At 62.4% G+C, this 13,073-nt stretch overlaps 1 protein-coding gene across 2 annotated transcripts; it reads right to left on the reverse strand.

The window, feature by feature from the left end:
• Positions 1-1,316: 1,316 nt before the first annotated feature.
• Positions 1,317-7,467, reverse strand: LOC133263907 (SLAM family member 8-like). Of its 2 annotated transcripts, none has more exons than XR_009741569.1 (7): positions 6,906-7,467; positions 3,504-3,845; positions 2,962-3,255; positions 2,742-2,861; positions 2,577-2,657; positions 1,520-1,644; positions 1,317-1,426 (listed from the first exon to the last, which is right to left on the reverse strand). XR_009741569.1 is itself a non-coding variant. In XM_061443771.1 (7 exons), exons 1-6 carry the CDS (start codon positions 6,976-6,978, stop codon positions 1,528-1,530), a joined length of 1,038 nt encoding a protein of 345 aa, XP_061299755.1. In that variant the 5' UTR covers positions 6,979-7,467; the 3' UTR covers positions 1,317-1,426; positions 1,520-1,527. The 2 variants fall into 2 exon arrangements, 1 of the variants encoding a protein (XP_061299755.1); XM_061443771.1 differs by having other exon boundaries at positions 2,566-2,657.
• Between the last annotated feature and the right edge of the window lie 5,606 nt (positions 7,468-13,073).

Below are 13,073 nucleotides of genomic sequence, written 5' to 3' on the forward strand. Positions count from 1 at the left end.
CCCAGTGCCCCTCAGGCTGGTCCCAAAGCCCTCAACTGGTCCCAGTGCCCCTCAGACTGGTCCCAAAGCCCTCAACTGGTCCCAATGCCCTCAAGCTGATCCCAAAGCCCTCAACTGGTCCCAAAGGCTCCCAGCTGGTCCCAAAGCACCGTTAGTGTTGGCAGGATCTCTGGAGCTCATCTGTCCGCCCGCTCTGGGGTTGTTGGGTGTCCATAGGGACATGGCACCACTGCCATTCCAAGAGGGAAGCAGGAGGTTTGGGGGGTCAGGGATGCGGCTTGCACTGCCCCAGGATGGATGCTCGTGTACTAGCTCCATGTGTGGATGCACAGAGACCGGTGTGCACACGTGTGCACACACATGTACGGGTGTGCACACACATGTACACACACGTGTGCGCTCCACATCAGGTCCTGGCTGTGATCTCATGACATTTATTAGCTCGGTGACAGGAGGGGACGGGGGGGACAGGAGGTGCTGGACACACAGGCAGTGACACCCCCTCCGTCGTGGCAGTGCAGGGCCCTCACTGGTGACAGCTACAGGGGGGGAATAGGGGTGCTCCGCGGTGCCCGGCTCCCTTCCGCATCCTTCTGCATCCCCACCGATGGGGACCTGCATGGGATGGGGATGGGGACCACCCCTGTGTCCCCAGGGCACATCCATCCCAGGTGGGCACCACCGCAGAGAGGGTCCCAGTGAGGCCCTGGGGGTGTTGCTGGCAGGTGGGGGGGGACACTGGGGGTCACCCTGGCCCTGCAGCACCGAGCTGTGACCCTGCAACACCCCCCCCACCCCAGGTCCCCCAGCCCCGGCCAAGTGTGGCAGCAGATGGGAGGTGAAATCTGGGCTTCCCCATCCCAATCCCAGAGCATCCCAGGACATCTCGAAGCATCCTGGAACATCCAGAGGCATCAAGGAGCATCCCAGAGCATCTCAGGGCATCCTAGAGCATCCCAGAGCACCCTGAGGCATTCTGGGCATCCCAGGGCATCCAGGGACATCCCAGGTCATCTTGGAGTATACCAGAGCTTCCAGAGATATCCTGGAGCATCCCAGGGCATCCAGGAGCATCCCAGGGTATCCCAGGGCTTCCAGAGATATCCCAGAGCATTCCAGGGCATCCTGGGGTATCCCAGGGCTTCCAGAGATATCCTGGAGCATCCTAGAGGATCCCAGAGCCACAGTGTCCCCCAGCTTCACCACAACCACATCCCTGCCTCGGTCCAGGGTCCCACTCCACAAACAGTCTTGGAGAGCATCAGACAAGGAGGTTGGAGAGAAACTGGAGTGGGGTGGGGGGGGGACACATGTCCATCTCTCTGTCTGTCTGTCCCCCCCGGGAGCTGAGACGGAGGGTTCGGATTTGGCACACGACACACGGCACAGCCCTTCCGGAATTCCCGATGCTCCGGCTCTGCAGGTGCTGTGGGACAGAATGGAGACAAATGGAGCTTGGGGGGGGGGAAGGTTTCCACATGCAGACCCCCATGTCCCCAGCACTGTCCCCTTTGGGTACCTTTGGGTCTATGTCACCTCCTCGCCCGTGTCCCCTGGTGCCTGCTGGAGCTGCTCCTGCTCTGTGGTCACCGGCGCCTTCTGCTCCACACTCGGCTCCTCGTCATTCCTGGTGGGACTCGGGCCCTGCAGCAGGAATGGGGGGGGCTGAGAAGGGGCCCAGGAGAGCCCTGTGGGATGCTCTGCACCCATGGGTGTCCCACGGGGATGGGACACACAGTGTGGCCATGACCATGGTGTGACTGGGACACCCCCAGTATGACCATGACCTGGTGTGACTGGGACCCCAGTATGACCAGGACCATGGCGTGACTGGGACACCCCCAGTATGGCCATGACCTGGTGTGACTGGGACCCCAGTATGACCAGGACCATGGCGTGACTGGGACACCCCCAGTATGGCCATGACCTGGTGTGACTGGGACCCCAGTATGACCAGGACCATGGCGTGACTGGGACACCCCCAGTATGGCCATGACCTGGTGTGACTGGGACCCCAGTATGACCAGGACCATGGCGTGACTGGGACACCCCTATGACCATGACCTGGTGTGACTGGGACACCCCCAGTATGACCATGACCTGGTGTGACTGGGACACCCCCAGTATGGCCATAACCTGGTGTGACTGGGACACCCCCAGTATGGCCATAACCTGGTGTGACTGGGACCTCCGACAGGACCATGACCTGATGTGACTGAGACCCCCAGTATGGCCATGACCTGATGTGATTGGGACACCCCCTGTATGACCATGACACTGGTGTGACTGGGACCCCCATATGACAATGACGTGGTGTGACTGGGACACCCCCAGTATGGCCATGAACTGGTGTGACTGGGACACCCATATGACCATGACCTGGTGTGACTGGGACACCCCCAGTATGGCCATGAACTGGTGTGACTGGGACACCCCTCGGATGACCACGACCCCCGTGTGTTTCCATGATTCCAGTGTGGCTGGGACCCCCATTGCCCCCATGCCCCCGGTGTGCCCTGCCCATGCCCCGGTATCGCCCCCCCCCAGCCCCTCCCGGGGCCTCACCTGGTCATTACCTTCCGGGGGGCTCCTGCGCTCGGTCCCGGTGCCCGGGGGCTCAGGGGGGGGCTCCTCGGCGGGCGCCGTGTGGGAGGCGGCTGCAGGGAGCAGGATACGGGATAACGGGATACGGGAATCTGGGAATCACCCCCGCGCTCTTGGGGAGGGGGGACATCACTTACCCTGCTCTGCCGCCTTGTCGCTGTTAACCCGCCAGCACCAGAAGGCTCCCCCCATGCTCAGCGCCAGCAGGATGAGGGTCAGGACGATGTAGCCCGACTTGGAGAAGCCCGATTGTCCCCCTGCGGGGCGCAGAGAGCGGCGCTGAGCCGGGCTCCGGGGGTGGCGGAGGGGGAACGGACCCGGTCCGGTCCCGGCCGCTCCGCGGGGCTCGGGGCTCACCTCCCGCCTGGCAAATCGCTCCCAGGTCGAAGAGCACGACCCGGCGGTCCGCGGGGTTGCTGACGGTGCACGCCAAGGTCCCGTTGGTGGCGGCGGGCGGCAGCCACAGCCGCAGCGTGGTCCCGTCCGGGGAGAGCTGGTGCCGCTCCGAGCTCCGCTCCCACTCGACGTTGTCCTGCTTCCAAGTGACGTTAACGGCGCCTTTCCCGGAGCCCTGGCACTGCAGGGTCACGTTGCACCATTCCAAGGTGCTGGCCAGGAGCTGGCTGCGGGTGCGGGGGCTCGGCACCGACTCTGCGCCGGGTACGGGCGATGGATCAGGTCGGGAATTCCCCCTCCTGCCCATCCCCGTGCTCCCAACGGGGCACAGACCCAGCGTGGGGAGCCAGGATTTGGTCTTGTGACGAGCTCGAGGTGCTGCAGGCAAAGGCTGGGGACACCGGGGTACCCCATCACCGCCCCGTGCCTCAGTTACCCCGCCTTCGGGCTCACACGGAGGACATTCTGCTTCCGCCCCCCCTCTCGCCCTCACCCTCACCCACCGTAGATGGAGAGGTTGAAGAACTGATCCTCCACCATGGCCGGGTGCAGCTTGATGCGGGCCCCATAGACGCCGCTGTCGCCGCGCTGCAGCGCCGCGATCCTCAGCCCCGTCTGGTTGAACATCTCCAGCCGGTCCTTGAACCGGTCCTTGGGGTCTGGGCGCTCGAAGCCACCGGGGCCCAGCTCTGCCACTTGGATGGTGGCCCCGGTGCCGGCCGAGAAGCTCCACTCGATCTCCTTCACCGTCCTGTTGGGGGGCAGAGCCGGGGAGAGCAGCACCGACCCCCCCAGGACACCGTTCACCTGCCGGGGCTGGGTCCGGGCTTGGCCAAACAGGAGCTCTGTGGACGAGGCACAAAGTCACCGTGGGGACGTGATGGGGACAGCACAGGGACAGCAGGGACAAGACGGGGACACAGCAGGAACACGCTTGGGGATGGGTCTCTTTACAGGGGTGTGAAGCAGCATCTCCCTGCCCTGGTCTCCTCTCCGCCGGCCGGTCCCAATCTGTGCTGGGGACTGATGTCCCCCCCAAAAGCCCCCGTATCCCTCCGGAGCCACCTCCTGTTCCAGCAGGGAAGGAAAGATGCTGGGCTTGGATTCTGCTCACTAAAGAATACAAAGCATCTACAGGTTCAGATGTGGGTGCTCCATCTGAACGAAGCATCTACAGGTTCAGATGTGGGTGCTCCATCCGTGCCCCGGCTGCGGCCGGGCTCTCACCAGAACAACGCTCCAAGAGAGTCTGGGAGGAATTCCCAGGCAGCAAACCCGCATTGTCCGTGTTAACGCGCGCCTCGGCCACGATCCCTGCGGAAGATCGACACGGGTTAAAGCAATGGGGGGCTCTGGGGGTCCTGGGAGGGATGGAGCCACCTCCGACGGGCAGGACCAGGGCGGTCTCAGGCAGTTCTTCCCTGTGAGGGTGCTGAGGCGCTGGCACAGGGTGCCCAGAGAAGCTGTGGCTGCCCCATCCCTGGCAGTGCTCAAGGCCAGGTTGGACCCAGGGGCTTGGAGCATCCTGCTCTATTGGAACGGGTCCCTGTCTGTGGTAGGGGTTGGAGCTGGATGAGCTTTAAGGTCCCTTCACACCCAAACTGTTCCATGATTCCCGTGGGGGTTTCAGCCCATCTGAGCCTCCACCGTGGGGTGTTTTTTTGGCAGCATCCTCAGCTCTGCAGCATCTCGGCATCACCTCCCTCGCTCCTGCAGCTCCCACCTACCCACAAGCTGTCTCCTCTGCCGGCCCCGGCCCCCGCGGCCCCCCACTCCCCTCTGCTGCCAGGATGACATCCTCCTCTTCTCCCTCTCCTTATCCCATCCATGGGATACGCACTTTCCCAGTGCGATGGCCCAGCCATCGGGATGGATAATGAGGTCAGGGCAAGCCGTGTTGCCCCCATCCCGCTGGGTCCAGGTTTAGGGGTCCCACATCCCCCCCTGTTCACCCCCCATCGCCTCCCCACCCGCAGGAGGCTGAAGCAGATGTGCCTGGATATGAAAGCAGATTAAATGCAGACTCTGAGTGTTGCCTTTGTATAACACACCCCCACCCCCCCCCCCCCGGCACGGTCCAAGCTGCCTCTTTGCTTTAGGAGAAGCAGCGCTCCACATCACTGGAGCTTTTGTTGTCCTGATCCCGCTTATCCCAGGCTCGATCCCGCTTCTTCCAGCCAAATCCTAAACCCAACCGAATCCCTGGCACGTCCCTGGGTGATCACAAAGTTTTGGGGTCCCGTCAAGCCTCTGGCCAAGCCTGGAGGGAGGATGCTGAGCCCATGCATGGGAATAGGGCGAAGGGGACACTGGGGGTCCTAAGCATCAGGTTTGGGGTCTGTGTTGGAACAGGAGGGGGCAGGATTGGCGTAAGGGAGCTGTGTATGTGTGTGTGTGTGTGCTGCAGAAGCTCATTTGGCTTCTTATGGAAGGTGCTCTTTGCCCACCCCTCTCAGCAGCCGTGCCAAGGCGGGAGGTGCTGCTGCCTGTCTGTCCATCAGCCTCCCTTGGGAGTGCTGCCCATCGTGTTTAAACAGGGGCTGCTCATTCAGGCAGCAGAACAGGGAGAGAACAGGCAGCAGAACAGCAGAGCACAGGGAGAGCACAGGCAGAGAACAGGCAGCAGAACACGCAGCAGAACAGCAGAGCACAGGGAGAGCACAGGCAGAGAACAGGGAGAGAACAGGCAGCAGAACACGCAGCAGAACAGCAGAGCACAGGGAGAGCACAGAGAGAGCACAGGCAGCAGAACAGCAGAGCACAGGCAGAGCACAGGCAGAGCACAGGCAGAGCACAGGCAGAAGAGCACAGGCAGCAGAACACAGGCAGCAGAGCACAGGCGGCAGAGTACAGGCAGCAGAGCACAGGCAGCAGAGCACAGGCGGCAGAGCACAGGCGGCAGAGCACAGGCGGCAGAGCACAGGCGGCAGAGCACAGGCGGCAGAGCACAGGCAGCAGAGCACAGGCAGCAGAGCACAGGCAGCAGAACACGCAGCAGCTGGAGGAAATTCCGGCTGGGAATTGCTGGCCGGGGCCAGGGCATCCTCCTCTCGCCTCGTCCTGTTTATCCCGGGATTCCGCTGCCAGACCCTGTGCCAGCATCCGGCAGGCGGGTGGGATGTAAGCACCTCGCTGCATCCCGCTGCTCTCAGCACCCGGATTACTCCAACTCAGTCTCCATTAAACCTTAAAGCCAGGGCTACGTGACTGATTCCAGCCCGGGGTCCATCACCACGACCTCAGGTTTTGCTCGTCCTCATCCCCCGCCCCCTTCTGATATCCAATAAATTGGATCCAAAAAAGCAGCTGGAAAACTCCCAAGCGCCGTTAACGGCCCATTTCCCATGGAGCTGGGTCAGAGGTTTGGCATCACCGGCGCAGGGCTGGCACCTTGTGCCACATCCCTCCCGCCCCAGGGCTGCTGACAGCTCGTCTTGCTCCTCAAGCTAATTACTCGCTAGGCAGATAAACCCCCCTGCGCTAATCTGCCCGCAGTATTAGATGCTTTCTGTAGGAATCAGAGGTTTTATGGGAATTATTAAAAGTGTGGATTAGCACGCTGGGAATTAAGGGGATTCCTCGCTCCTGCTTTATGTAAGGAGGAGGAGACACGGCCCTGCGGGGGTTAAAGGGCTCTGTGGGGTGACAGCGGCCCCATGGCTTGAAGCCACGTTAGGGGTGAGGGGATGGAGCCCGGGGGGATGAAGCCGGCGGGGGGCAGCGGCTGCTCTCTCCGTTAAAAGCTGGACCCGCATTCCAGGAACCATCCGGGTGCTGGGATGGTCGGGATGGGCTGCAGCGGCAGGGAGCAGCAGGATGAGGTCCGCAGCCCTGCCCGCTGCCCACCCCGTGCCGCGCTGCTCCCATGGGATGAGGACGCGGTGCCCACCGAGCCCCGCACTCACCTGGCCCGAGGCCGAGCAGCGCCAGGAGCAGCGAGGGCAGCCGCGCTTTGCTCCGGGCCAATTCCCGCTCCATTCCTCCTCCTCCTCCTCGGCTCCCGGTGCGGCTCCGTCGGCAGAGGCAGAGACGGGGAGGAGCAAAGCCGCTACAACCCGTAGGAAGCCCAAGCGCATCGCGGGGCACAGCCGGCTAATTAATAATTAGCTCCCCATAATTAAGTGGCCGGGGGTGGCATCCGCACTGATGAGGATGCTCAGCGGGGGCTGCCCGAACCCCCCTTCGTTATCCCGGTTCAGTACCCGGATTAACGGCACAGCCGTGCCAGGTCACCCGCCGGCCCTGGGGAGCTCGTTGGAAAGGGGCTTCCCAAAGTTAAGAGCATTTTCCCTTGGGAATTGCAGGCAGCGGGAGCATCCTGCGGCTGGGGGCGGTCCCACTCCCAATAGGAGGTACCCGAGCACCTTTGGGTGCGGAAAACTGCACGGGAAGGGATGTCCTGGAACGATGCGAGGTCTTGGCTGAATCCCAGAGGAAACCCCTTGGGAATAGGTGCTGTGGCGGGGCTGGTGGTGGTGCTGAGGCAGAAATGGACCCGCCGGGCTCTGCCAGCCGGGATTGCAGAGCTCTGAGCTGCTGCGGGGGCTGGGGCTGGAAGGAAACTTCCCATGAGCAGCACAAAAAGCTTCTTTCTTGTTTCATCCCTCCCGCAGCTCCAAGTGGAAAACAGGGATGAGGGGAAGCAGCTTCCGCAGCGCGGTGGGGATGGGGTTTGCCACCTACTACGAGCCCAAGCATTAACCCGCACCCAAGGGGTGATCGACTCCATCGGGGTCCCCCCAAGGGGTGCAGGCAGCTGAGCAGGGGCAGGACCCGCTGCCTCTCCGGAGGGCTGAAGGGAAATGGAAGCTGCTGAGTTGGAAGTTCCAGTTTCCAGGGAAAAGCAGCTGATCCTGGGAGCGGAGGAGGAGGAGGATGGCACGGCTGGGAGCTGTGGGGGGCATCCATGAGGAGATGGGGCTCCAAACACCCGGCGCCGTGGGGTTCCACAAGCAGGACTTTGGGAAACACTGAGTCCATCTCTCCCCCCCCCATCACACTGGGAAGTGCCACGGGCTCGATCCTCTGCAGGGATTCGGGGTGTCCATCGGACCCAGGATCACTCCCGAGGTCGTCATTCCCACTGGCACATGAGCTGCATCCACCACGGGATGTGGCTCTTTGGCATGTGGCAGCGAGGGATGCCCCAAAGCACAGGGAACAGCAGTGCAAAGCAGAGGGCTGGTGAAGGTGGGAATGGAGACCTGAGCCACCACCGTGTCCTGCCTCAGGGATGTGCCACAGAGGGACCTCGGGAAGCTCCAGCAGCTCCACAGCAGCCACCGTGGTCCAGCAGTGATGGAGCCCAGGGAGGGCACTGGGGCTGCCAACACCGCCCTTTGCAGGGCACGAGGGACCTTGTGGGTGCCTGGAGATAGCAGGAGGCCCCCAAAAGACCCTCACCCTCCCCTCTGATCCCTCTGCAGACGGGATGCACCCTGGCACCCCCGTTCCCTCATCTGGGCCATGGTGCCTCTGGTCCCGCTCTACGTGGCACTCCCAGGAGGAGGTGGGACCACGCAGGGCTCTTTGAATGCAGCCAGCTCCTGATTTTGGGGTCTGCAAAGGGAGGAGGGAGGCCGGGAAGCTCAGAGCCGGAGCTGCCAAGTGCTCCCCGGCCTCGCATGCTTGGGGGGAGCACAGGGGCTTGATGACAGGCAGGAAACACCGGAACCCACAGCACCCACGGAGAGCTCAGCTCAGCGGGACCCGAGCTTGTCCCTTTGCACACAGAGCGAGGGGACTGGGGGGGGACGGACGAGGGGCCCCAATCTGTTCCCAGGCTTAAAGAGCAGCCATAGCGACGGAGGAGCTGCTCTCACCTCCAGCCTGCCTCTGCGAGCACACAACGGGGATGGAGAGGTTGATCCTGCACCAACGCCCACTGTCGTCCTGCTCGGGTCATAAACCATGGAATAGTTTGGGATGAAGGGAGCTGAAAGCTCATCTGCAGCCACAGGCAGGGACCCCTTCCACTGGAGCAGGATGCTCCAAGCCCTGTGTCCAACCTGGCCTTGAGCACTGCCAGGGATGGGGCAGCCACAGCTTCTCTGGGCACCCTGTGCCAGCGCCTCAGCACCCTCCCAGGGAAGAGCTTCTGCCTCAGAGCTCAGCTCAGTCTCCCCTCCCTGTCAGGTTAAAGCCATTCCCCTTTTCCTGTCCCTGCAGCTCGAGGGCTCCGCTCACAGCGCACAGGTCACCCCGGCGGAGGGGCCGCCGAGCCGCAGCGGACCCGCGGCGCTTCACCGCCCACCACGGCCGACAGGGACGGGGCCGCGCTGCGGGAACCGGCACCGCCCCCAGCGCTCCGCAAACCCCATCCCCTCCGCGGAACCGGCCCGGCTGCTGCGGGCGGCACCGGGATCGGGATCGGGATCGGGATCGGGACCGGGACCGGGACCGGGACCGGGACCGGGACCGGGATCGGGATCGGGATCGGGATCGGGATCGGGACCGGGACCGGGACCGGGACCGGGATCGGGATCGGGATCGGGACCGGGACCGGGACCGGGACCGGGACCGGGACCGGGATCGGGATCGGGATCGGGATCGGGATCGGGCCCCGCTCAGCGCCGCAGGGCCTGGCCGCCCTCGGACGCAGCGTTATGACGTAATAGCCCCGCCCCATGCCTTGATCTCGCCTGTCAAATCTCGCGAGATTGGTGGGCCTGTAAATAGGCCATTGGTGGGGGTGGGGGTGGGGGTGGGGATGGGGATGGGGATGGGGATGGGGATGGGGATGGGGATGGGGATGGGGATGGGGATGGGGATGGGGATGGGGATGGGGATGGGGATGGGGATGGGGATTGGGATTCCTTCTTCCTAGTGCCGTGGAGTGGTTTTGGATGACGGGACCTTAAAACTCGTTTAAAGCCATGGGCAGGGACCCCTTCCAAGCCCCATCCAACCTGGCCTTGAGCACAGCCAGGGCTGGTGGCTCTTGGAGCTCCATGGTGGCTGTTGGAGCTCCATGGGGGCTGTTGGAGCTCCATGGGGGCTGTTGGAGCTCCATGGGGGCTGTTGGAGCTCCATGGGGGCTGTTGGAGCTCCATGGAGGCTGTTGGAGCTCCATGGAGGCTGTTGGAGCTCCATGGGGCTGTTGGAACTCTGTGGTGGCTGTTGGGGGCCGTTGGAGCTCTATGGTGGCCGTTGGAGCTCCATGGGGGCTGTTGAGCTCCATGGGGCTGTTGGAGCTCCATGGGGGCTGTTGAGCTCCATGGGGCCGTTGGAGCTCCATGGTGGCTGTTGGAGCTCCATGGGGGCTGTTGAGCTACATGGGGGCTGTTGAGTTCCATGGTGGTTGCTGAGCTCCATGGTGGCTGCTGAGCTCCATGGTGGCTGTTGAGCTCCATGGTTGCTGCTGAGCTCCATGGTGGTTGCTGAGCTCCATGGTTGCTGTTGAGCTCCATGGTGGTTGCTGAGCTCCATGGGGCTGTTGAGCACCATGGTTGCTGTTGAGCTCCATGGTTGCTGCTGAGCTCCATGGTTGCTGCTGAGCTCCATGGGGCTGTCCCTACCCAAGCTCCAGGCTGTGGGCCCAAGTTCCTCTCCCTGCCTGGCAATGTTGCTGCTCTGGGATGGGTTTTCCTGAGGGCAGGAAAGTGTTGATCCCTGGTGGAATCCTACACCCAGATCCTATGGGGTTGAGGGCACAGGGCTCACCAGCCCCATCGAGGTGGGAACAGGCACATGGGGATGCAAGCGGGAGCAGATCCTGCGGTTCACCCTAAATCCCACCCACTCCAAAGGAGGGAAAGGAAGGGGGAGGAAGAGCAAGGGAGAAAGAGGAGGAGGCTGCGGAATAGCTTGGAATCCATCGGGATGAGCGAGGCGGTGCTGAGGAGGGGGCGTTCTATCCCGGGGAATAGAAGCGGCTTCTTCCGCAAGGAGACACCCCCAGGGCTTGCATTTGGGATGTCTCTGGAGCTCCCGGCTGGGTTCACACAAGGATGTGATGTTCTCCTCTCCTCCGTGCCCATCCATCCGTGCCCCGGTGCTTCCATGGGCTCCGCTGCTCCCCGCTCCAGCAGAAGCCATTAGGAATGACAAAGTGGTTTCCGAGATGGGTCCCGGGAGCAGCAGGGAACTTGCCTGGTTCATGCATAATCAACCAGGCGTGGAAACACAGCAAGGAATGGGAAGCGGAGTCCTTCAGTGAGGCTGGCTGCAGGGGGCTGTGCAGGGAAAGCAGGGATTAAGGATCGAACACATCCGGGAGGAGCTGGGGCATCCCCCGCGCCCATCCTGGCATCGGAGGAATAGCTTGGAAAGAGCCTGGCTGCACCCTGGGCTGCTTGGATGGGGTCTGCAGGGGGTGGGAATGGGGCTTGGGATGGGGTCGGCGGAGGAAGCTTTACCCTGTGAGGGTGCTGGGACACTGGAATGGGTTGAATGGAGAAGCTGGGGCTGCCCCATCCCTGGCAGTGCTCATGGGGCTTGGAGCCCCCTGCTCCCATGGCAGGGGCTGGAACTGGATGAGCCCAAGGTCCTTTCCACCCCATTCCATGATGCTGTCTCTGAAACCCCCCTTCAAGTGGTTGCAGGCTTCTACAGAGTCACTTTAGGTTGAAGAACATCCCTCAGCAAGAGGAGGCTTCAAGTGAATGGGTGATGCCCTCGGCATGCAAAACTCCACGGGAGAGCAGTGGGAAAAAACAGTGCTTTGGATTGGGAACTTCCGTGTGCCCAGTGCCACCACTGGAGCAATGTGACCGTCGTGCCAATGCCACCCACCCCACCGCGCTGCTCCCGCGGGACAGAAGCGACCCACAGACCCCTTTTTGGACCATTTATATTTATATATATATATAAAAAAATTAAATATATATAATATATCGTGTTTAAGACTAAAAATATAGTACAGAATATTTAAAAACAAAAGGAAAGGAAAAGGAAACATAAAAAATGGGGAGGTTTTGGGGAGGGGGGGCTCACAGATACGTGTCTCTGGGGTCTAAACCAGCCTGTGCTAAGGAAGGGGCCCCTCACCCGGAGCTTTGGGGGGCTCCCATGGCCGGGGGGGCCCTTCCCCACCCCGGGGGAGGTTGGATTTAAAGCTTCAGCTTCTTGGTGCGGCGCCCGGGGTGGCTGGTCCCGTGCTGCTGCGGGGGTATTGCTATCGGTGTGGGGTGCAGCACCCCAAAACGGGGCTGTCCCCCCCCCCCGGGGATGCAGGGGAGGGTTTGGGGGTGTTGGGGGGGTACATCAGGCACCATTGCAAGAAATGGCACGTGGTCCTGCAGTCGGAGGCTCTGGCTGGGCGCGGGTCAGGGCTTGCCCCGTGCTGACAGTACCTTGTGGGGGGGTGAGGAGGAGAAGAGGGGTGTGGGGAACCCCCAAGATGTGCTGGATCTGCCCCCCCCCCCCCCTTCCCAACCCTCCCAGCAGCCCCTTGGTATCGTACCTGGCTCCAGGGGTGCGCAGTGGGGTAGGGACCATGATGCGCATCCCCATGATGCAGATGGGGACAGAGCTCGTACCTAACCCTGGGAGGGGGGGCTGCAGGGGCCCAGGTGTGGGGGTCCCCATCCCAAAAGCCCATCCTGTGCCTCCAGCCTTCCTCCAAAGCTCATCGCACCCCCAGCTCACTGTGGGATATTGGGGTCCCCATCGCCCTGGTGCCTCCCTGCTCCCACCAGCTCGGTCCATGGCTCCATTGGATCACCAAACCCTTGGGAATGTTCCAGGGATGGGCTTGTGGAGCAATAACCCTTGCTGGAGGCCTGGGGGGTGCTCCCCCCCCCCCCCCATTTACACCTGTATATACATTCAGAAGAGGGACCCCCCTATCCCCACACCAGTGGGACCAATGGGGTGTTCTTGGGGTGGGTTTGGGGTGACACCAGCGAGGCAGAACCTGGAACCACTGCCCCTGCCCCGCTCTGAGCGTGCAGAGAGTGGGGGTCTGCAGCACCCCGGGACCCCTGATGGGAGCGCAGGGCTGGCAGAGGGATGGATGGGAAAGGGGAAGCCGGCCCCAGGTGCGGGCTGTCCCCAGAATCAAGGCACAGGGAATGGGAATGGGCTGGGATGGGGCTTTTTTTGGTGTTGCCTATATGTCTGTACCTACAGCC

This window comes from Pezoporus flaviventris, unplaced genomic scaffold (genome assembly GCF_033815535.1).
Source record: "Pezoporus flaviventris isolate CSIRO_AGI_PZ_B2104156 unplaced genomic scaffold, CSIRO_AGI_Pfla_v1 ptg000530l, whole genome shotgun sequence".
NCBI classification, from domain to species: Eukaryota; Metazoa; Chordata; class Aves; order Psittaciformes; family Psittacidae; genus Pezoporus; species Pezoporus flaviventris.

Coding starts and splice junctions, on each gene's coding strand:
- LOC133263907 (XM_061443771.1), bottom strand. CDS start 6,978: ATGGAGCGGGAATTGGCCCGGAGCAAAGCGCGGCTGCCCTCGCTGCTC. Junction 3,256..3,503: donor CTTCAACCTCTCCATCTACG/GTGGGTGAGGGT, acceptor TACCCGGCGCAG/AGTCGGTGCCGAGCCCCCGC. Junction 2,658..2,741: donor CGACAAGGCGGCAGAGCAGG/GTAAGTGATGTC, acceptor TGCTCCCTGCAG/CCGCCTCCCACACGGCGCCC.